We start from the raw sequence: 21,141 nt of genomic DNA, 5'->3' as shown, positions 1-21,141 counted from the left end.
AGACCTCCCCCTACCCCTTCATGGCTTCTTGGCTATTTTGATAGGATTTGGCATAAGTGACTCCATTCTGTTGATAACTTTGATAAAAGAGAAGGAAGGAAAGTTTGATTGAGCATATGCTATGAGATAACACAGACAAGGAATAAGAAAATTGTTTGTTTTAATGTTTGGTCCTCAATCTCAACATAACTCTTAGGCTTAGGGGTGTGTCTCAAGTGGTAGAGCACTTGCCTGGCAAGCTATGGCCCTGAGTTCAAACCCCAGTACCACCAAAGGAAAACAAAAATGTGCATCTCAACATACCTCTTTTCAAAGGAGAACTGCTAACTCAGCCTCATGATTCTAAGGACAGAGTACCTGGTTGAAGGGAAGAGGAACAGCAGCCTAGGCCAGCTAAGAGGCTGGTAATCACAACTGGGAGGTTTTCCTTCCCTTATAAAGTGCTTGAACAGGGCTGCCGTGCCTTGGAGGAGTAGACCTATTCTGAGGGGGCTGAAGACTGTAGCTTCTGAGGAAAGCCAAACTGGAGGCCCTGGAGAGGCCCAGCCCTGTAAGCCATAGCTTTCCTTCTGCCAGCCACTCACCCCAACACCCCCACATTATAGAAACTGGCAGTTCACTGTGTTCAGTGGACAAAAACCAACATGGAAAACAGATGTTGTGATGCCCACCTATACTCTTAGTACTCAGGAGGCTGAGGCAGGAGGACCTCGAGTTCAAGACCAGCATGGGCTACATATTGAGACCCTGTCTCAAAAAACAAGACAAAACAACCCACAGGAGCTGGTGGGCAATGCTGAGTATTCGTGGAATGGAAACTGACTCAGAATCTGGAACTTCCTGTGAGGCAACATAGCAACATAGCAGCCGTTTCTCCCTTCATCTCACTGTGCTCGATGAGGTCTGTGAGGAGCCTAGGTGTGGGGTGAGCATCACTGGTCCATCTCACCAGCAAGACCCTGCAAAGAAGGATAAGCAGGTAAGTGTATACCTAGCATGCATTGCCCCCAGGCTTACCTGGACCACCTGGGGCAGACAGGAGGGAAGGGCTTTTCTTGAGGACTTCTGGAATCTTCACAACTGAGAGGATTCAAGCTGGTTCTGGGTGGGGGGTATCTCACAATGTGATACCCAACTCTTCTTGTTATGCAAGGCAAATTTAAGTACTGTGTGGACATAGATTTTATCATAATACTCGTTATCATAACTACCTCAGGGTGTCACTGAAACAGCTAGAGTTTAAAGACAGAGTCCATCTCAGGAAAGTCTAAAGTAAACACTAGAATAAGTGGTCTAGAGATAGAGCAGATATTGAGGGTAATGTGTAGCTGTCTACAGTGATGGGTTACCAGGTGCCAAAATGGCGCCAGCCTTTGTTGAAGGGCCTCATCTGATGTTATCGGGGAACTCTCCACTGAGACAAGAGACAATAAGGTTCTCGGACATCATGCCTGCTGGGAAGGGCCTACCTGCTCACAATCTTCCACAAACTTGTATTTCTTCTCCCGATAGTAGTATCTTTTCTTCATGCAGTAGAGGACTATGATGTCACACAGCACTGTTGCCTGGATTTAGTGCAGGGTGAGAAAGAAATGAGCCAGGATACGTTTAGCTCTTGCTGCTCTGTGTATGCCCTTTCCAGGAAGCCTGCAATCTTCTACTGGGAAAGGAAGGCACCTTTACCTCTTAGGAGAAGGGTGGGCCCTGAGTATTTGTGGAGTGGAGCCCCCCTGAGGGGCCTGGTCTTGAAGAAGGAACAGTGGAGAACAGGATGGGGGACCAGTGTAGAGCAAGTCTCAGGTCCAGGGGAACCAGATGCCAGCCACATATCTCCTAACTGATTTGTTCACTGCTAAGGAAGACCTAGCTACTCACCACGCCCAGAAGTGCCAAGCCAGAGCCAATGTTGATCATGGTAGGGATGATGTCAAATTTCCCGGCCTGCATGTGACAGAAGAATTAAAAAGGGTTCTAACAGGTAGGGGAGAGCAGAAGAAAAGGGCGGGGAGAGGACCCCTGCCCCTGCGGGGTCCAAGACAGGGTCATGGGGGTGAGTGGCACAGCCACCTTTCCAAACACGATGATGTCGAAGCGGATGCCATACGCCTTGGTGAGTGTGCGCTGCTCTTTGCCAGCAGGGTCCCTGTAGTACTTGGCAAATCTGGGGAAAGGAGAGCAGATTAGAGGGTGAGGGTACAGGCCAAGGCAGATCAGGGCCCTGGGAGAGAAACGTTAGAACAGGGCCTGGCGAGTCCCTCACACAGGTGGTCCTGTCTAACTAGTCTCTGCCCACTCAGCAAACACTGAGCACCTCAGGCCTCCCTCCTGACCTGGGGCCGTGCCCCAGGAGAGCACCAGAGTCCCAGGGCTGGAGGGGTAAAGGGTGACCCCCCTGTCATCATCTCCTATAAAACAGCTTAAGCCTGAACCTCTGGCTCGGGAGAGCAAGGGGACTTGCCCCTCTAAAGGGGAACCTGCCTGCTGACACTGAGGACATGGCTAGCCATAAACCTCACAGCATCAGCCCCGACCTAGATTCCTGGTACAACGGACCACATCCCAGTGGTTCTTCCCCTCCACCATGTGCTGTTTTGTTTGGTTTATATGGCTGAACTCAGACAATACCATGCTATACAGATCACCCATATTGAATCCGGTGGTTTTCAATACTTTCACAGATAGCTGGGTATTGGTGGCACACACCTGTATCCTAGCTATTTGGGAAACTAAGACAGGATCATCAGTTGAGGCCAGCCTGGGCACACAGTCCATGAGACCCCCATCTCCAGAATAACCAGAGCAAAATGAACTGGAGATGTGGCTCAAGCGGTAGAGTGTCTGCTTTGAAAGTACAAAGTCAGGTGGTAAGGGAGGGGGTGGGGGCAGGGGGGAGAAATGACCCAAGCCTTGTATGCACATATGAATAATAAAACAATTTAAAAAAAAGTGCAAAGTCCTAAGAGTTTATACCCCAATACCACCACCAAAAAAAAAAAAAAAAGTTTACAGATATGTGTAGCCAGTCAATCCTGCCACATTTTGTTTCCCTCCAAAAACACCCCGTCCTTCCCTGTAGCTCTCCCCTCTACTTCCCGCCAGCCTGTCATTCCACCAGGAGTTCAGGCCTAAACCAGAGGCTTGGGACCTATCTGGTTCACAACTTCGACTCAGGTGGGGCTGGTACTGGCTGAGGCCAGGGGCTGGCTGTCCCACTGGAGTTCTGACCCAAGCTTGAGGTTTCCACAAGAACCTTGAGATGGCAGAGATGGAGCAACACAGATCTAACTCCTAGGAAAAGTTCAAATACTTGCCCTACAATCAGTGAGCAGGATGGTTCCAAAGGGCAGCAGGTTCTGATTTCTTACTATCATGCACACAGTTGATACCACGTGTCACCGCTAGAGGGAGTGAAGGGCCATACAAAGCATGCTGACCCACTCAGGTGTCCCTTATAGGACCTATTTTTAGGAGTGGATACAGGGGAGAAAGACACAGCAAAGGGCGCGTGAAATGTACATAGCTACAGACTTTTCTGCCTCAAGGAAATGGCAAATACTCCTCTTACCCTCTCAGATTTCCAGCTGCGCTGGATTGAATAGCCTCATCCCCAAATTCGTGTATTCCCAGGACCTGCAAACTTTACCTTGTTTGGAAATCAGCTCTTTGCAGATGTAACTAGTTTAAGATGAGGGTATATTGGATTATGGTGGGCCCCATCCAATGTGAGTGGTATCTGTATAAGGAGAAGACCCACAAAGATATGCACAGAGGCAGGAAGGCCCTGTGATCACAGAGGCAGAGGCTAGAGTGAACCCTTATAAGCCAGGGATTGCTGAAAGCCAGCAGAAGCTGGAAGAAACAAGGATCACGCCCCACAGCCACGGTGGAGGGTTGGAGGCTTGTAGGGGTGGAGAAAGTCCCTGCACACACCTCTGTTTTAGACTTCTGGCCTCCAGAACTGAGGGAATACAATCCTGTTGTTCCAAGCCCTTTAGTCTTGTTACGTCAGCCTAGGGAAACTGATACACCATCATTTTCAGCAGGAAAATATAAGCACGGGCCTTTTTTTTTTTTTTTGGTTTTTTGAGACAGGATCTTCCTATGTAGCTCAGTCTGGCCTGGAACTCATAACCCTCCTGTCTCAGCCTCCCGAGTGCTGATATTACAGACATGTACCACCACGCCCAGCTTGAGCACAGGCCTTTCTGGAGCTCAAAACCTTCATCCCCTGCACACTAGAGATTTTGTGGCAGGCTCAACCATTGAGAAACTAATTCCTGGGCCAGGCCCCAGAGGCCTTTGGACAGAGGTCATATGCTTGGCCACTCCTCACAACAGTAAGTGAGGTCATGATCTTGCGAAGCTAAAACTGCCAGCTTCTTTCCACCGCTGTACAAATCTCAGCAGCAGGAAAGAACAAGGAGGCTCTTGCCAGTCAGGAAGCCATGGCAGCAAGACCCTGCTCAGAGCCCTCTGCCTGGTACATGGACTAGCTGCCTAGCTAGGGGATGGGCAGCCTGGTCTGGGGTTGCGGCATGTGTGCTGGTCTTTGGAGGAGGGGCAAGGATACCCCCAACAGGGACCCAGTCCACCCACCATCACCCCTTAGCATGTGACAGGACCCAAGCTCAGGCCCACCTGAAATTGTAGCCGGGAGATACATTGTGGTCAGGGTCCCGAGTGTCAAGGCGCCGGAATGAATAGCTGGGCAGGCAGAGGGAGGCGGCTCTGTCTAGGTTGCAGTCCCAGTTCACCTGGATGCCCATGATACCTCCCTGCGGGTGCAGCAGCAGAGACACAGCCAGGCTCTTGTCAAAGCTATGTCTAGTCGCAGATGTGCCCAGGGTTGTGTGAGAAAAGCTGGCCCTGCACCTACCTCCACAGCCATCTCCTGGAAGTTGTGTCCTGCATTCTCCACTATTTTGCCAAGACGGAATATGGGGCAGAAGGGATCCGTGTGAGTGTCATAGATGCATGATTTGAGGTAAGTGGTGGTAATATTGGGAAGGATATTCCTCCTAACGTTGAGAGGAAGCAGAAAAAAAAATCAGAGCGAGAAGGAAAGCCTCAGGAAAGAGCCAGAAGTTTCTCCAAGACACTGATCAATGCCCACTCCTGACCACCACTTACTTGCTGAAATTAAACTTGGGATACCAGATGTTGTTCTTTACCAAAAGAGTGAAGTTTTCTGCAGCCTTTAAAAAAGCAGGTCTGAAAAATAAATTGTAAGATAGCTACATTTTCTACTAAAAGTACAAATATATATACACTTGGGTAAGTAGATAATAGTCTGAAACACACACGTGATTTAAAATGACATTTCTGGAGAAGAAGGTGAAGCAACTCTGACATTTTCTGCTCTCTTCTGCATAACCTTAGGTTAAGGAAGAAATGAGCCAGTCTTCCAGGTTCTTCTGGAAGGACAGGCAAGGGTCTCTTGCCCAGGCAGCAGGCAGTGGAGAATCTGTGACGCTGAGGAGGGTGCTGGCCTGCAGCCTCGCCAAACATGGTCCTGAAGCAGCTGCTGGTCTCAGACTTGCCTCACCCAGGTGTTCTTGGGTGAATGAATGCTCCTCAGTTATGGTTTTACAAGTCTAAGCAAAGGTAAGATCACCTGCAGGCTACATCCTGGTCTCAGCTGAAAAGTACACAGAGTACCAGCCAGCTGTCAGAGGCATTACGTCAGCTTCTGGCTGACAATACAAGATGAATCTGTTCCCAGGGGGACTCTTTTTCTATGGTGGATTCTTCTACAGGGGAACCCAGCACTGCTGGGCTGCCCCTTCTGCAAGGGAGGCCCACTTTGAGCCAGGGTGACATTACTAGTCTTCTCAACTCTGCGCCAGGAGGAAGGCCATAGAGAGGGCCACCTGATGAGGACAGCTGAGCCAGCGGCCCCTGCTTTGGAGTAAAGGCCTCAAGCGTGGCATCTCTTGAATTCAAGTCTCCATTCCCTTGGCAACAGGGCAGGATTACAACAGATTTTTCAAGCATTTGGCATTTCTTGTATTGTACCTTTTACCCCACATCTGCGCACCCCGTATGTTGTACTTTTTAAGGTCAACTCACTTTATGCAATCTGGAAGCCCTGAGTTCAAATCCTGGTCCCCCCCCCCCCAAAATCAACTCACTTTGAAAAGAAAAAGTTGAGGGTTGAAAGTGTGTTTCAAGTGGTAGAGCACCTGCTTTGCAAGTGTGAAGCCCTGAGTTCAAGCCCTAAGTCCACCAAAAACAAATAAATAAATTGAGGCAGGGTCAGGGGTGTGTGGCTCAAGTGGTAGACAGCATGCCTAGCAGGTTCAAGGCCCTGAGTTCTCATCCCAGTACACCAAAAAAAATTGAGGTAAAATTAGCCATTTAAAAATGAACTGTAATGGAGGGGATAAACCAAATTGTGGTATAATATATGTATATACTATACAAATACGTATTAAAATATACATACATATGTATGCAAAGGTTACAATAAAACTATCACATACTAATGAAAACGCTTTTAAAGAAATAAAAATAAAAAGGAAGCAATTCTGTGGTATTTAGGACATCTGCAGTGTTGTGCAATCACTATTATCTGATTCCAGAACATTCCCATCACTCCCAGAGGAAAATGCATATTCATTAAGTTACTGCCTGTCTACCCTCCTCTCCCCCACAGCCCAGGCTAGCCTCCAACTGCTGTTTCAGCTAAGTGCTGGGATTACAGGCATGCCCCACCATGCCTGGCTCCACGCTGTAATTTAAAAAGTTTCCTAATAGCCACATTTAAAAGTAAAAAGAAATAATGATGTTAATTTTTATACAAGAACCCAAGATAGCCAAAATATGACTTCAACAGGTAACCACCATAAATTATTAATCAGATATTGAATGTTCTTTTTTTTCATAATAAGTTTCTGGAACGCAGGGTGTATTTAACACAGGCACCACATCTCATTTTGGACCTAGCCACATTTCAAGTACTCAGCTGCCACACATGGCCAGTGGCTCCTGTGTTGGAGCACAGCTCTCAAAGCCCCAAAATGCTAAGATTCCCTTCCTTTTAGTGTGCCCTCCCTTAGCTGTGGCTGCTGCCTAAGCAAATCTTCAGATCAGTGTTTTTCCGCCCTTCCTTCTATGCCACACACCTCAGGTAAGGTGCATTGGTGTCCCACTCCCCTGGGGTTACTAGGCCTCAGTCTGAGCTCCAAAACTCGGGGGGTTGCAAGCAATTTTCAGGGCATGGCCTGAGCACATGCAAATTGGAGCACAGCACGTTGGAATTCAGAAGAATGTTACTCTCGGGCAACCTTGAACCTGCTCTGGTTTATAAATCACATCTTAGCAGGTATTATTTTCCCACCCTGTTTATCTGGTAATAGAATCCCAGACTTCCTTTGGAAGCCCTTCACCCCCCAACTGGTATCATCTGAGTAGAACTAGCTCCAGGGGTGGACATGCGGTCCAGGCCCGAAGTGAGAAGCAAAAACCACCCTCTCCCCAAGCCAAGGTGGTGGGTGTAACTGATGAAGCAATGATGGACAGGTCCAGACTCTGTGCACAACTAGGAAGGGAGATGCAGCCTTGGGGAACGTAAGCCCAGAGCTGCCTCCCAGGACTAAGCCAGAGTCCTGCAAATGACACAAAGGGAGACAGAGACAAGGGGGAGGCTGATGTTATTCTTTGTGCCCCAGATCTAGCCCTGATGGGCCTTTCGGTTAACTGTGTGTGATTTAGCAGGTGCATGGTGCTTAAGTCACCATGTCTTAAGTCACACCTGGCTTAAGCCAGGTGTGGTGGGACATGCCTGTGATGCCAGGGCTAAGGATCCTCCTTCCCAAGTTCAAGGTCAGCCTAGGCTACAGAGTGAGTTCCAGGCCAGTCCAAGCTATATAGTGAAACCCTGTCTCCAAAAACCAAAACAGAAGAAAGAAGAATAAGAGAGGGAGAGAGGGAGGAAGGGATAGAGAAAGACACAGAACTGTTTCCTGTCAGTTATTTGCAACTGACAGACTCCTAACGAATAAGAGAGTCACCTGCACCCTTGTCACAAACCCTCGTGGGTCTCCTCACCACTTATGGTGCCACTCTAGGGTAGCCTGACCCAAGAACACCAAGACTACAGACACAGCCCCAACATACAGGGTCACCTTCCTGTCACCTCCCCCTAAGGCTGAGAACCAGAGTCAGGAACTTCCCGCCCTGGGGCAGGACTCACTTTGGCATATGGGCATCATCCTCCACTGGACACCAGGCTGCCACCTCACATGTCTTTACGGAGCCATTGAACGGCACACATTTCCCAGTTTCGACTCCTATGGGGTAAGATGGACCAGGTCCCCAGGGGTGTCCCCCCACCCCCACCCTCACAGAATCCCAGGTAACCAATCTTGAGCTAGTCCAATTATGGGATTTAGAAGGTGTCCAGAAAGTGGAATTAGTACAAGAAGGTTTCTGAGTGCTGGCCACATCTCTGCTTTGCCAACAGGGCCAAAGTGACACCAAGTCACAGAATGGGGCAAGATCTGGATTGGCTTCTGGGGCTCCCATGACAGGAGTGAATATAGAGAGAATCTTATACCAGGCTCACACAGGATTGTGTAGCATGCGGATTTGGGGGGATTTTTCTTTTCTGGGGCCTGGGACAGCACTCAGAGCCTCATGCCCCACCACTTAGCTATAGCCCCCAAAGAATTCTGGGCAGTGTTTTATCCTATGGATAAAACTGTCAGAGGTGCTCCAAGGGGCAGATGGTCTTATTGGGAGCTGCCCTCCCAAGGCTCAGCATCTACCGTTGCTATAGGGGCCTGCAGAGCCGGCACTGCAGTTGTCATCTGATATGCACAAGGTGGTCTTATCAGGAATCTGGAAAAAGAAGAATAAGTAAAAACAAGTTCCATGTGGCCTGGTCCCACACACAGTTGACCACAGTTGGTGTGGAGAGGTGGGTGTAAGGCCCAAGATGCTTTCCTGAAGAGCCACCTACCTCAGGACAGGTGCTTTGGGTCTGGTTCATGGTGATTATCATGTTGGTCATGACAAAGAGGGAGTTTTCCTCCTGCAGAGAGAGCAGAGAGAAAGCCAGGGGGCTGGTGGAGTGGCTCACATGGTAGACCACCTGCCTTGCAAGCATGAGGCCCTGAGTTCAAACCCCAGTCCCACAAGTCAGATATTTCCTTAAGAGCACAATTCAAAAAAACTGAACTTCTGGTCTCCTGTTCTCTCCCGAAACCTCTTATAAAAACAGGGAGTTGAAACAGGCACTCAAATACTTGTACTCAGATACTCATAACAGCACTTCACACAGCCAAGAGGTGGAAACAACCCAAGTGTCTGTCGATAGTGATCTGAACATACAATGCAGTTATACGCTAAATGAAAGAAGCCAGGACTGGGGATGTAGCTCAGTGGTAGAGCGCTTGCCTAGCACGCAAAAGGCAGGGAGGGAGGGACGGAGGGAGGGAGGGAGGAACAATGGATCACATATTATTTGATTCCACTGATACCAAATTTCTAGAGGAGAGAAACCCATAGAAACAGTAGTGACTTCTAGAAGCTGGGAAGGGGGCAATAGGGAGTGACTGCATATCTATTTTGGGGGTGATGAAACTGTTCTGGAACTAAACTGAGATGATAGTTACACAATACTACAAATTCACTAAATGTCACTGAATCTTTCATTTAAAAATATTTAATTTTCTGTTATATGAATTTTACCTCAATTAAGTCTATAATCTGAAATGATTCCTCAAAAAAGTTTGATGTATTGAGGAAATACAGGCAATCACTACTCAAAACCTTCTTGGTTAACCAACTACCTCAGGTATAAATACATGAAGTCCCCTGAGTCTCCAGTGAGGCTGGTTTGTTGTTGTTTGTTTTTTCCTGATAGAATCTTGCAAACTATTTGCCAGGGATGATTTTGAACCATGATCCTTCTGATCTCCGCCTCCTGAGTAGCTGGGATTACAGGCATGAGCCACAGTGCCCAGTAGAAACATACTCTTCTGGTGTCTCCAGAAGTCTGCTCTTGAGCCTCACAAGTTAGATAAGCAATTCATTGTGGCCTATTTTTTGTCTCTTATTTCATATCTACTTCAAATTTAGGGAAATTTGGGTCTGGAGATGAGCCAAATAGATGCACTGATTATGTTCCATTTATAGGGAGGCACAAAAATGTGGCAAAAGCTCAAGAGAAGTTTTTGGAACTCACAGCCTCCCAGCCCAGCTGCCGGGCATCCTTCCCATTCTGGCAGTAGGGGCTTGTGCCCTTCCTTGGCTCCAGTAAACACCCTGGGTGTGATAGTCCCAGAGCCTGCCAGGGTGAGGCTGTGGTTCACAGGATGCAGGGTCTCTGCCCAGACAGGTGCATACCAACAGAACTATCTACCTGCAAGTACCCTGTTCTGTTTGACCTGACTGCTCATCAGCTCAGGCTTCTCTCTGGACACCCACCAGACTCTTCTCTTGGGAAGAAGGGAGGGGAATGAACATACTTGAAGAGACAGTTCCTGAAGTCCTTGCTTTCTCTCTCATGGCTCTGAGCCAGGAGCTGGCAGCTTATCTGGGTCTGGTCACTGTCGGCCATCTGGAGGGGCATGGTAGGGTTTAGCTAAGTAGCACATAGCTAAAGAGACAATGTTTAACTTGCAGCTTTGAGCTGGGGATACGGTCCCCTGGTGGGATCAAAATACTAACTTGCAGCTTTGCAAATAACAGACTGGTGACCAGGATGCCACACTCTCTTCCCTTCCTTTGTTCTTTTAAAAAAAAATTTTTTTTTGGAGATACTGGGGTTTGACCTTGGGCCTACACCTTGAGCCACTCCACCAGCCCTTTTTTGTGAGGGGTCTTTTGGAGATAGGGTCTCGAAAACTATTTGCCTGGGACTGGGGGCTGGCTTCAAGTCTTGATCCTCCTGATCTGCGCCTCCTGAGTAGCTAAGATTACAGATGTTAGCCCCTGCGCCCAGCCTTTCCTTTGTTCCTGACAGTATCCTATGCTGTTTCTTCTGGTTTGAGTTTTGGTCTTCAACTGATGTTGAAGATTTACCTTGTGGGTGTGAGACTATAAAGCAAATAAAAAAGGTGCTATTTCTATCTGAATTTATCCCAGGGCTTGAGGCAGACGGAGCTGTCCATACGGAAAGAATACATTCCTGTTGTTGAACCAGCCACATTTCAGAGCTGTCTGAATGTTACCTGCTAGAACTGAAGTCCCAGACAAATCTGGCCACACTGTTTTCTTGGGCTAAAACAGTCTGGGCATTGGAGAGGTCAGAACTCTGTCCATGAGTCATTAATCACGTGTGCAAAGTCAATGAAGAGAAAGCACAAACCAGATGGAAGCCACTGTGAGAGACATACCTGAGCTGGAATCACATAGTCCGCCACATCCCAGATCCGGAATCCAAGTTTAGAAGTGTTGGTCACAGCCACACCTTTGACCTTGGTAGTAACTGAGCTGACCACAGAGTCCATTTCCTGGTAGCCCTTTTCCCATACAAAAACCCACCTGGAAGATAAAGCAGGTCTCTTAAAGTGTCATTAGGATTCAGTGAATTTGCACTGATGCTAGGGCGCCACTGGTAGCCAGAGACTGAGAGGATAAAGTTTGCTAATTATGTGAGTTTGCAAAAATGGTTTAACTTCTGGAAACTCTATTTCCACTTCTGCAAGATGGGAATTTACTTTGTAGGAAATAAATGAGATGATGCAGGTAAGGCACAGTGACTTAATGTGAAATAATGAATGCCATCTTGATGACTGGGCATTCAAGCATTTACAAGACACCACGACTTATGGGGAGTTCCAAGAGAAAGTAAGTTATGACAGCAGCTTCCATCTGAGTGGTTTCAGAACCAGTTCACCAAGGAAAGAATAGAGGCACAGAGAGGTTAAGTCACTTGCCCAAGATATGAAGCTAGTGAATGGCCAAATCAGGGTTTGAACTCAAGTCACAAGCCTCTGAAGCGTCTACTTTCAAGGAACTTTTTTTTTTTTTTTTTCAGTACTGGGGTTTGAACTCAGGGCTTCACCACTGCTAGGTAGGTGGCTCTACCACTTAAGACACATCACCAGCCCCAAGGAACTTTTTTAGTAGTGTCTTACGTCTTCCCAAGAATACAGACCACTGGTATGCTTCTCTTTTAAAATGGAGATACTACTGTTGGTGTGAATAATTAAAAATCTAAAGGCGTTAGCACACAGTGGGGAGGACACCAGGCTACAGACTGGAGCACTGGGTCTCAGTTCATGGGTCAGCTTCATTACTCAGTAGTCGTAACTTTGGCCACGTTGCTTAATCACTCTGTGCCTCAGTTTTTCCCTTTATAACATGGGAATGAAAAGTTTCACAGGAAGTTGTAAGGTTAAAAGGAGTTAATACAGGTTAAATGCTTAGAACTATCAGAACCCCTCTCCACCAGAGCTGTTGTTAAACATCTACCTAAGACTACTATTGGTGTTATTAATTTTTTTTGGTGGTAGTGGGGGTTTGAACTCAGGAACTCACGCTTGCTAGGCAGGTGCTTTACCTGAGTCACATCCCCAGCCCACTGCTATTATTTCTAGGATCAAGAAATGCTAACATCTGTCTCCTTTCCTTTTAAGTCCTAGATGCTGAGTTCAGAAATTCACTGGTTTGGGTTACTTATTTAGGGGTTTGTTTGATCTGAGCAGTCCCCCAGTTCATTGCTGGTTGTGGAGATGGGCTTCTGCCCTGACAAGTCCTCTTCCTCCAGGATTCTAAGAATTCAGCTGCAGTAACACTTCTACTTAATTCCAGTCAGACACACAGATGCTTAAGGCAAGGAAGGCCATTATTATTTTACCACCAAATATAGTGAGTTGCTAAACCAGAGACAGATGGTTTCAGACCAGTCATTAATCATGTGATTAACTGTTTCCTTATCATGTGACTAACAGAATTAGATAACTGGAAGCATGAGGTCAGTCTCTGAGAAAGGATTGCTGTATGGGAGAAGAAACCACAATTTCACCAAGATTAATAGGATCAGGAAGCTAAGAAGTGAAAAGGGAAAAAAAGACCTTAAATCAGATCCTGAGTCAGTTTTGATCATAGCAAGATGTATAAAAGCAAAGCACTGCTACTTTAGAAATCCTTGTGCTTAAGGGAAAGAAAAGTCCACATGGAACCTGACAGAGCTGCACTGCCCAAAAGAAACATTGTAAGCTCCGTGCTTAAAAAAAGACACAGGGAAAGTTCATTTTAGTGTATTATTTTGGGGGGGGTGGTACTACATGCTTGGTAGGCAGGAGGTCTACCACTTGAGCCACTCTGCCTCTCTTTTTGTGTTGGGTATTTTTGAGATAGGGTCTCACAAACTATTTCCCTGGACTGGCTTCGAACCACGATCCTCCTGACTTCTGCCTCCTGAGTAGCTAGGATTATAGGCATGAGCCACTGCACCCCAGCTTAATGGTATATTTTATGTAGCCCAATATATCCAAAATATTTTAACATGTCACCAATAAAAAGTATTGATGTGTTATTTTACTTTTTTTCTACTATGCCTGCAAAATCCAGTGTGTATTTTATAGTGCTTGTCTATTTAGAGCACAAACAGTTCAAATGTTCAATAGCCATATGTGCCTAAGGGTTACCCTACTGTACAACAGAGGTAGAGATAGTTTCTGTAATCTGGAATTTCACAGGTATCCTAAGGATGTGAATGGATCCTCCTATGGGAACAAAAGCCAAGAGCTAAAAGCTGCATGAGATCTGATCCCAAATGCTTCTGGCACATCCACTGATGTGAGTTAACTAGCTAGCCAGTAGCAGCTCTCAAAATTGAAGAATCCATCACAATCCCTGTGGATAAGCAGCTGTTCCTCTTGAAACTACTTCCACTCGGAGACTTCATGAGTCCAAACCTGGATATGGGCCAGGTGGCTCCCATGTTGAGTCCATACCTAGATATTTTGTTTGTTTGGGTGCTAAGGACCAAACCCAGGTCCTCAGAAAAGCTAAACACACTTTACCACTCAGCTACATTCCCAGCAAGGGATTGGTGTCTGAACTCAGGGCTTCACACTTGCAAAGCAGGCACTCTACGGCATGAGCCACTTTGCCAGTCCATTTTGCTCCGTTATTTTGGAGATAGAATGTTGAGAACTATTTGTCTGGACTGGTGTCAAACCGAGATCCTCCCAATCTCAGAAAATAGGCGTGAGACACCTATGCCCAGCTCAGCAAGACATCTTGAATACAGTCAGTACCTCCTGCAGCAGAGGTGACAGATGCTGGAAGCCAAACCTGTCTGTCACGTGAATTACCTCAGGCATTCTTCACAGATTCCCAACCCCATCCCAAGGTGAGGGATCTGTTACTTTTAAACAGTTCCTGGATGAGTCTTTCATGATCAGGTAAGTTTGGAAAACACTAGGTCACTGGCTCAAGTCTGCTAAACATCAAATCACCTGGGGAGTAGGTCAAACTCTACAGCAACTGAATGAGAAGGTCAGGGGAGGGAAGCCAGCAGTCAGTATATTTTAAAGATTCCTAGATGATTTCTAGGAGATCAGGCATGTCAGCTCAGCAGCTGTGGACACCATTAACACCTGCGCGAACCTGCAGAGGGGGCTCAATTGGCAAGGTAACTGCTACCTTCTCTCCAGGGTTGTATAAAATTGTAACGGGTGCATTCACTCAATTACAATTAAACTTAGGCCTGGGGGTGGGGGAGAGGTGGCAGAGCATATATAAACGCAAGAGAGAAGCAGAGGAAATCACCCGGCTGAGGCTGGTACCCATACCTCCACACAAAACAAAGGAAGTGACCTTTGGACAGTTTGGGGAAGGAGAGAAGGACTCTAGATGAGTTTGGGAAACTGAGTTTCCCAAGCCTGGGTTTTGTCCGCAGATTATTAAAATGGAAGTGAAGACTGAGACTTTTGGGGCAAAGTCGCCCCTCCCCCCGCCCCGCCCCCAGCCAAGGGGCGCCATGGAGCAAGTCGGAAGGTAAAGAAGCAAGACGAGGATGGCAGTCCAGCCAGGCTTAGCCCTCAAAACACAACATCAAAGCGGCCACCGGTCCCCAGAGCCACGCACAAAGCCTGACCTAAGTGGCTGCAGGCCGGGGAAGGTGTGTCACTGGCCTGGGGTCGCCACCCTCTGGAGTCCCCCTGCCGGCACCCAATGGGGAGGATCCCTGGCCTGGGGGCGCCACCCCCAGGGCTGCAGGTGGAGGGCGCCCGCGAGGCTCCCCCGGGGGAGACCCGGACCGGACCCGGACGAGCAGGTGCGCGGCGCGGCCCCCCCGGGACCCTGGCGCGCCGCCTCACCCGATGACGTAGGCCAGGATGAGCAGCTGCACGGCGCGGTTCATGAGCCCCACTTTACGGCTGCGGATGAGCACGATGCGCGGCGTGTCGTACTCGAAGAGGAAGGAGCGCAGTACGGCGCAGCCGCCCGCCATGGCCGCGCCGCGCCGCGCCGCTCCGCCAGGCTTGCGCTATGTGCCGCCGCCGCCGCCGCCGCCGCCGCCGCCTCGTCCTGGGCCGAGCCCCGCCCAGCAGGCCCGGCCGCCCCGCAGCGCGTCCGCATTGGGAGGGCCCGCGAGGAAGCGGCACCTCCCCCTCGGGCCGGGCCGCCTCTGAGGGCGGGAGGGGTAGTGACCCCCTTCAAGGGGATAGTTTACAGACAGTGACCCTACCCCTTAAGGACGAATGGCCTCGTGTGGGAGGCAGGGAAGCGGCAAGCTTGGGTAATGACCCCCCTTAGAAGGGCTGGGAGGAGCAGAGACCGCCTAATAGGATCCCCACGTGGGGAGGAGGCCGAGGTCGGGTCGGGGGGTCACCCCCTTAGGGGACCTAGTGTAGGTAAGAGTGACATCCAAACAGGCGCTGATGGGTCACGCCTGTAATCCTAGCTACTCAGGAGGCAGAGATCAGGAGGATCGCGGTTCAAAGCTAGCCCCGGACAAATAGTTACTGAGATCCCCGTCTAGAAAAAGCCCAACACACACATTAAAAAGAAGGGCTGGTGGAGGGGCTCAAGTGGCAGCGCCTGCCTAGCAAGCGTGAAGCCCTGAGTTCAAAATCCAGTGCCCCCCCCCAAAAAAAATAAAGTGATCTCCAAAGAGGACCTGGGGGCTGTAGGGAGCAGTTGCTCTTCGGATACAGGCTGTATAAGGGAGCTGGGCCTAAATATCAGGTGTCCGGGGAGCCCTGGGCTGGAGCCCCAGACCTTGTCAAATACTCTTCCTGGAATTGGAGCCAGGCAACAATCCTGCCCCAAGTCAGATGCTTCCGCAGTTGTAAATCAGAAGAGGAAGGGGTCAGGGCCAGGAGAGGTTCCTCTGGCCCTGAGACCAGAAGAACGTTCCACTGAGAACGTTTTGTTGCAACTTTAGAATCCGAATGTAGAGTGCAAGTGGGGAGACAACACAGTTCTACCTTTTCAGCACAATTTTCCACGTGCCCTTCAGCTTTGTTTTCACAGATGAGTTTTAGATTTAATTTCATTAATGTATTCAACAGTTGGTAATAAGCACCTTCCATATGCCAGATACTGTGCAGTGAGCAGAACCAGCAAAGCGTCTTGCCTTCGTCCAGTGTAAATTTTAGCAGGTAATTGGTAGAAGATTTTAGTTTGCAGTCATATTTTTGGTTCTTTTGGTTTTCTGATTCACACTTCTGTTTTCCATGTGTGTTGGTTACCTTGACTGACTGAAACAATTTAAAGCAAAGACTTATTTGGGCTTCTGGTTTCAGAACTTTCAGTCAGTGGTCGGCTGTTTCAATTGCTTTGGGCTTGAGTTGCAGCAGAACATAGATGAGAGGGTGGATGGAGCAGAGTTGCTGGCCTCACAACAGGTGAGAAGTTGAGGGACAGACCAGAGACAAGATGTCAGGGAATGCTTCCAGTGACCTACTTGTTCCAATGAGGTCACATCTCAGTCCGTCAAACGCATGTATTTGGGGGGTACTTCATACACAAACCATAGCACCATGTACTCATAAGGAACACTTCATCTCTGGACTATTTCTTCCAGACAATAGCAAGTGCTGTACCACTGAGCTACATCTCTAGCCCTGATTGGTTTTTGTTTTTAGAAGTATTGGAGTTTGAACTCAGGCTTTGCACTTTTAAGCAGGCACTCTAGCACTTGACCCATGCCCCAACTCTCCTGACTGCTTTCATAGTCTGTAGAACTTGTACATAATCTTTGCTAGAACATTTCAGTTCATTTCTTGGATCTGAGATTCCTAAACCATACCATCTTGTTTTTTCCAAATATTAAAAAAAAGTAGTAAAATAATTTGCAACTGGCTGCAGTGGCTCACACCTATAATCCTAGCTATTTGGGAGGCTGAGATTGGGAGGATCATGGTTGGAGGCCAGCCTGGGCAAATAGCTCACAAGACACCCTCTCCAAAATAATCAGAGCAAAGTAGACTGGAGGTGTGGCTCAAGTGTGAAGCTCTGAGTTCAAACCCTGCTCCCTTCCCCACCCCCCCAAAAAAAGTTTTCAGAAAACCAACATCATCTGCCTTTACACATAGAATTAAGTTAGAGGGAGAAACCAGATGCCACCAGATGCCACCTGTCTTAGTCCAAAATGGTCCCAGGAAAAGGTGGTGACCGTGGAATATATGCTTGTAATTTTTGTTTGTGTGTGTGTGTGTGGTACTGGGCTTTGAACTCGGCCTCATGCTTGCTAGGCAAGTATGAGGGGAACAATCAGAGCCACTTTGCCAGCCCTTTTTTGGGTTGGGTATTTTCAAGATAGGGTATCATTAACTGTTAGCTGGGGCTGGCCTCAAACCTCGATCCTCTTGTTCTCTGCCTCCTGAGTAGCCAGCATTACAGGTGTGAGCTGTTGGTGCCTGGCTTGTAATGTTCTTGATGCTAGGAATATGGAGGTGAGAGACAGATGAGGTGTTTACCAAAATGGAGGTTAGTGCAATTGAGATGACTTAAATTTTATATAGAAATGGGAACCCTTCATTAGGCAGGGAATGAAAAGTGCTTTTCTCAGTCAAAACACATTTCCAGCCCTTGTCAAGACTTACCCCATAATAATGAGTTGGCCCTAGTCTTACAAGTCTTGAATTTAGGTGGTTTGCTCACATTTTGGGACAAGATCAGTTAAGAGAAATGTGGAAATACAAGTTTTCATTAATCACTAGTTGCCGATATATCATGAGGCCTGGTCAAAGAAGCTTGCATTTACATTCTTGCCCTTCATTTTGTTATGTGCAGGTTTGAAGTGTTGCAGGCTGCTGTCAAGGGTCCTTGTCTTCACAGGCCAGAGAACTGGCTCGTGAGGCAGCTGAGTGACTTGTGAGCCAAAATATTTTATATGAAGTACGATTTATTAGAGAGAAAGGAAAGGCTACAGCTAGAGCAGTGCAGCAGAGCCCGGAAACCGGTAGCTCCCTGCTCAGGTGAAGGTTGGGGCTTTTATGGCTGTTTTAACTCTGGGTCGGGTGGGTTCTTTTCATTGGCCGTGGATTCACGGGCTTTCTTAGATGAACTAGTTTGTTGTCCCTTAATGGTTGGGGGAACAATCTTGAGAGCATTTTGCTCATCAGCTCTGTGGCAGATCTGTGAGACCCTGTATCTCCTCTTCAGGGTGCAGGAATGCAGATTTACACCTCCTTCTCAGGGCGCAGGAATCAGGTTTATAACTCATTCTTGGGATGCAGGAATGCAGATCTGTAACTCAGGATGCACGAATCACAGTGCTTTCCATGGGGAAATGGGATACTCACTCACTTGCCCTTTAGGTCTCCAGACCCAACAATTTCTTTCTGTCTAAAAACAGCTTTGGAGTTTGGGGGTGTAGCTTAGTGGTAGGGCACTTGCACAGCATATACAAAGCCCTGGGTTTGATATCCAGCACCACAAAACAAACTTCACTGAGGTATATGACATACAGTAAAGTACACGTACCAAAGTATACAATTTGATATTTGACATATGTATATCCTGATGTGTATACCAGTCAACACAGTCAGCATATACATTATGCTAGCCAGAATAGTCTTGATATATATAGAGTAACTAATTATAGTTTGGCTTCTCAAATGCACACAGTTTGGTTTTTTTTTTTTTTTAAAGACAATCTCTTTATGTAGCCCAGGCTGGTCTGGAACTTTCTATAGAGACTAGGCTGGCCTTGATCTCAAGATCTTCCTGCCTCAGCCTCCTGAGTGCTGAGACTACAGGTATGCATCATCAAGCCAGGTTCAAATGCACGTATCTTAATCATGATCAATTGCCTTTTTGCTGTATGCTTAACAATGTGGTCAGTTAATGAGCAACCTTGAGAATTTAATTTTAAAAAACTGTCATTGAAGGGGCCAAGACAATTCAGTGTGGATATTGAAATGCAAAAGAATGAATTTGAACTCCTACCTCCTGCCATTTATAAAATTTAACAAAACTATGTATCTCTTCAATGAAGATATAGATACAGATTGTGACCTTCAATTAGACAATGACTTTTTAAATATAACACCTAAAGCTTAGTCAACAGATAGAAAAAAGAAATTGTTCTGCTTTGCCAAAATTTAAAACTTTTTTGTGCTTTAAAGAAATCATCAAGACAGTAAGAAGACAACTCACAGAATGGGAAAAGTACAAATAATATATTTGATAAATGTCTAGTATCTTGAATATCTTAGGAACTTTCGCCTGGTGCTGGTGGTTTAGGCCTGTAATCCCCTCTACTTGGGAGGCTGAGATTGGGAGGATCTCAGTTTGAGGCTAGTCCAGGCAAATAGTTCTGAGACCAAAAATGGACTGGAGGCATAGTTAAAGTGGTAGAGCTCTTGCTTTGCAAGTGAAAATCCCTGAGTTCAACCCCACCCCGCCCCCAAAAAATGAACTCTTACAACTCATCCATGAAATGACAAACCAATTTAAAAATGGGTGTGGTGGTAGGAGTACACCTGTAATCCTAGCACTGGGGATGCTGAGGTAGGAGAACTACAAGTTTGAGACCAGTCTGGGCTACGTAGCAAGACCCTAATATCAAAAAAAGGAAAAACAAACTTGTCTCCAAAGAAGATATTTAAGTGGCCAATAGTATTTGAAAAGATGTTCAACATCACTGGTTATTAGGAAAATTAAAATGAAAATCACTCCCACTAGCATGGCTCTAGTCAAAAAGGTGGATGATTAAAAAGATGGCAATGATGTAGAGAAACTGGAGCCCTTCTGCATTGCCAGTGGAATGTAAAATGGTATCGCTGCTTTGGAAAACAGTTTGTCAACTCCTCTAAATGTTAAACATAGCTGGATGCTGTGGCTCACGCCTGTAATCCTAGCTACTCTGGAGGCAGAGATAGGAGGATCATAGTTCAAAGCCAGCTGGGGCAAATAGTTCATGAGACCCTATCTTGAAAAAACCCATCACAAAAAAGGGGCTGGTGGAGTGGCTCACAGTGTAGGCTCTGAGTTAAGCACCCAAGTACCACAAAAAAGTTACACATAGAATAATCATAGGAGCCAGCAATTCTACTCCAGGTATATGCTTCAGAGACATAAAAAGATTTAAGTCAAAAAGGGGAAAAAGCCTAAATGTTTGTTAACAAGTGAATAGATTAAAGGTGGCATAGTCACACATTGGAATGTTATTGAGCCACAAAAAGGAATGACGTTCAGGTAGGTACGTGCTACGCCATGGATGAACCCTGAAAGTCAGACACAAAAACAACCATAAATTCTATCTCTAGAAAATGTTTGGGATAAGCTACCCAATAGAAACAAAGTAGGTTATTGGTTGTTAGAGACAGGGAAAGGAAAACTGAAACCTGACTGCTGGTGAGCAGATTTCTATTTGGAGTGATGAAAATGCTCTGCAAAGGAAATAGTGGGGATAGTTGCAAAACCATCCTGGCCACAGCTGATTGGACCACAGGTGGCAAGCTGGCCCAAACCTGGCCAGTCTGATTCTCTGGCGGTGGCCTTGGGATAAAGGCTGCTCTTTGTTGTCTGCAGATGACTGGAACTGAGTTGACATAACCTTCATGCACATGGAGAAGCCGAGGAGAGTAAACTGCAGAAACAAAACTGAAACAGAGCAGCAAAGAGCTACAGAGGTGAGCGAGACCTAGCAAAGGGCCTCCTGGGTTTCTGCTGTGTCTCTACTTCCTGTTCACCTTTGCTGTAGAGAAACCACCATAACCTTAT

The 21,141-nt window shown here is 47.1% G+C and overlaps 2 protein-coding genes across 2 annotated transcripts in view; one reads left to right on the top strand and one right to left on the bottom strand.

Annotated features, from left to right (window-relative positions):
- Positions 1 to 143: 143 nt before the first annotated feature.
- On the bottom strand, positions 144 to 15,468 carry P2rx4 (purinergic receptor P2X 4). Its single transcript, XM_020184301.2, has 12 exons — positions 15,282 to 15,468; positions 11,343 to 11,490; positions 8,963 to 9,034; positions 8,769 to 8,841; positions 8,195 to 8,291; positions 5,131 to 5,211; positions 4,877 to 5,018; positions 4,639 to 4,775; positions 2,068 to 2,161; positions 1,876 to 1,941; positions 1,470 to 1,565; positions 144 to 959 (listed from the first exon to the last, which is right to left on the bottom strand). Exons 1-12 carry the CDS (start codon positions 15,413 to 15,415, stop codon positions 933 to 935), a joined length of 1,167 nt encoding a protein of 388 aa, XP_020039890.1. The 5' UTR covers positions 15,416 to 15,468; the 3' UTR covers positions 144 to 932.
- A 91-nt stretch (positions 15,469 to 15,559) lies between these two features.
- The window catches only part of Ift81 (intraflagellar transport 81), a 172,120-nt gene continuing 166,538 nt past the window's right edge, over positions 15,560 to 21,141 (top strand). Inside the window, exons 1-2 of the mRNA XM_074060863.1 lie at positions 15,560 to 16,568; positions 20,950 to 21,050. The gene's annotated coding sequence lies outside the window, so the exon portion shown is untranslated. The remainder of the gene's footprint in view (positions 16,569 to 20,949; positions 21,051 to 21,141) is intronic.

This window comes from Castor canadensis, chromosome 18 (assembly GCF_047511655.1).
Source record: "Castor canadensis chromosome 18, mCasCan1.hap1v2, whole genome shotgun sequence".
Lineage (NCBI taxonomy): Eukaryota > Metazoa > Chordata > Mammalia > Rodentia > Castoridae > Castor > Castor canadensis.
The sequence above is the reverse complement of the archived record's forward strand: the minus strand, read 5'-3'. Positions and strand labels throughout refer to the sequence as shown.

What these genes read in the sequence shown, in the direction of transcription:
- P2rx4 (XM_020184301.2), bottom strand. Translation starts at nt 15,415, where the DNA reads ATGGCGGGCGGCTGCGCCGTACTGCGCTCCTTCCTCTTCGAGTACGAC. An exon ending in CCCAAAGCACCTGTCCTGAG is followed by an intron (nt 8,842 to 8,962) that starts GTAGGTGGCTCT and finishes TTCTTTTTCCAG; the next exon opens with ATTCCTGATAAGACCACCTT. An exon ending in ACATCATCGTGTTTGGAAAG is followed by an intron (nt 1,942 to 2,067) that starts GTGGCTGTGCCA and finishes TGTCACATGCAG; the next exon opens with GCCGGGAAATTTGACATCAT.